This window comes from Sinocyclocheilus anshuiensis, unplaced genomic scaffold, assembly GCF_001515605.1.
Source record: "Sinocyclocheilus anshuiensis isolate Anshui unplaced genomic scaffold, SAMN03320099.WGS_v1.1 scaffold392, whole genome shotgun sequence".
NCBI lineage: Eukaryota > Metazoa > Chordata > Actinopteri > Cypriniformes > Cyprinidae > Sinocyclocheilus > Sinocyclocheilus anshuiensis.
This window is the reverse complement of record NW_015557091.1, coordinates 571250-572166: the sequence shown is the minus strand read 5'-3', so window position 1 is coordinate 572166 and position 917 is coordinate 571250. Positions and strand designations below refer to the sequence as shown.

General features: G+C 44.1%; 1 gene segment (V, D, J or C); it reads right to left on the bottom strand.

Annotated features, from left to right (window-relative positions):
* Positions 1-541: 541 nt before the first annotated feature.
* LOC107677117 (Ig lambda chain C region-like) lies at positions 542-916 on the bottom strand (the record flags this gene model as incomplete). The annotated part of the segment is given in 1 exon segment: positions 542-916. A coding segment is annotated over 1 exon segment (285 nt), but the record flags the coding sequence as incomplete, so codon positions are not given.
* Between the last annotated feature and the right edge of the window lies 1 nt (position 917).

Here is a 917-nt window from a genome sequence, read left to right as displayed (position 1 = left end):
GATGAATGCGGCTAAAGTAAACAGTCCCTCAGAGAGCAGCTCGGAAGAGAGGGGCGGGGTCAGCAAAGCTCATTAACATTTAAAGGAAAATGCTACAAAACGGCTTGCTCTGAAAAGAGCTGTTTTTGACAGGGTAAAAAAGGCGTTTTTTTACACTACCATTGAGAAATTTCTAATTTTCTAATACATTTCTATTAAGGCATTCATTGAGTTTTCCACTCGCTACAGTAAATATGTTAATCTGACAATCTTTATCTTATTATTTAAGATATAATTTATCTAACACTATATTTGTGAGGTTCATCATGTATCTGCAGGTGTTTTCATGGACCATTGAGTGAAGTTTCAAAAACAATTTTTTAAATGTGAGCTAAAGCTCTGATCCAAAGAAAGACCCGAAACAAAAATGACAATAAAGAACACAAAGACATAAAGTTACAATTGTATTTGTTATTTATTGAGTAAATTTTAATAGAATCACCACTGAATGATAAATCACACATAGTCTTGTATGAGATGCACAAAGCAGAGTAGATGCAGCTGAGAGCGACTGAAGCTGGATGTGGAGAATGAAGGAGTCGCTCATGTGCTGTTAGTCTCCAGTGAGACACGAGTGAGAAGAGCAGCAGATCTACTCTGAACACTGCTGTCTCGTCACGTGTGCAGTGAGCGCAGGCTGGCCGCTCCGTGTGGCCTCACAGCTCACTGAGACGCTCTCCATCCACTCCTGCTCAGAGAGAGTCAGGCTGCTGCTCCAGCTGTACAGACCGTCCTTCTCCAGGAGCCCAGCGCTGCTCTCCTGAGACCTGCTGCTCCCGTCCACCTTCCAGCTCAGGCTCCAGTCTGACGGGAAGCCCTTGCTGGCCACACACACCAGTGTCGCTGTCTTCTTTGAGGAGATCTCTGCACTGGAGGGC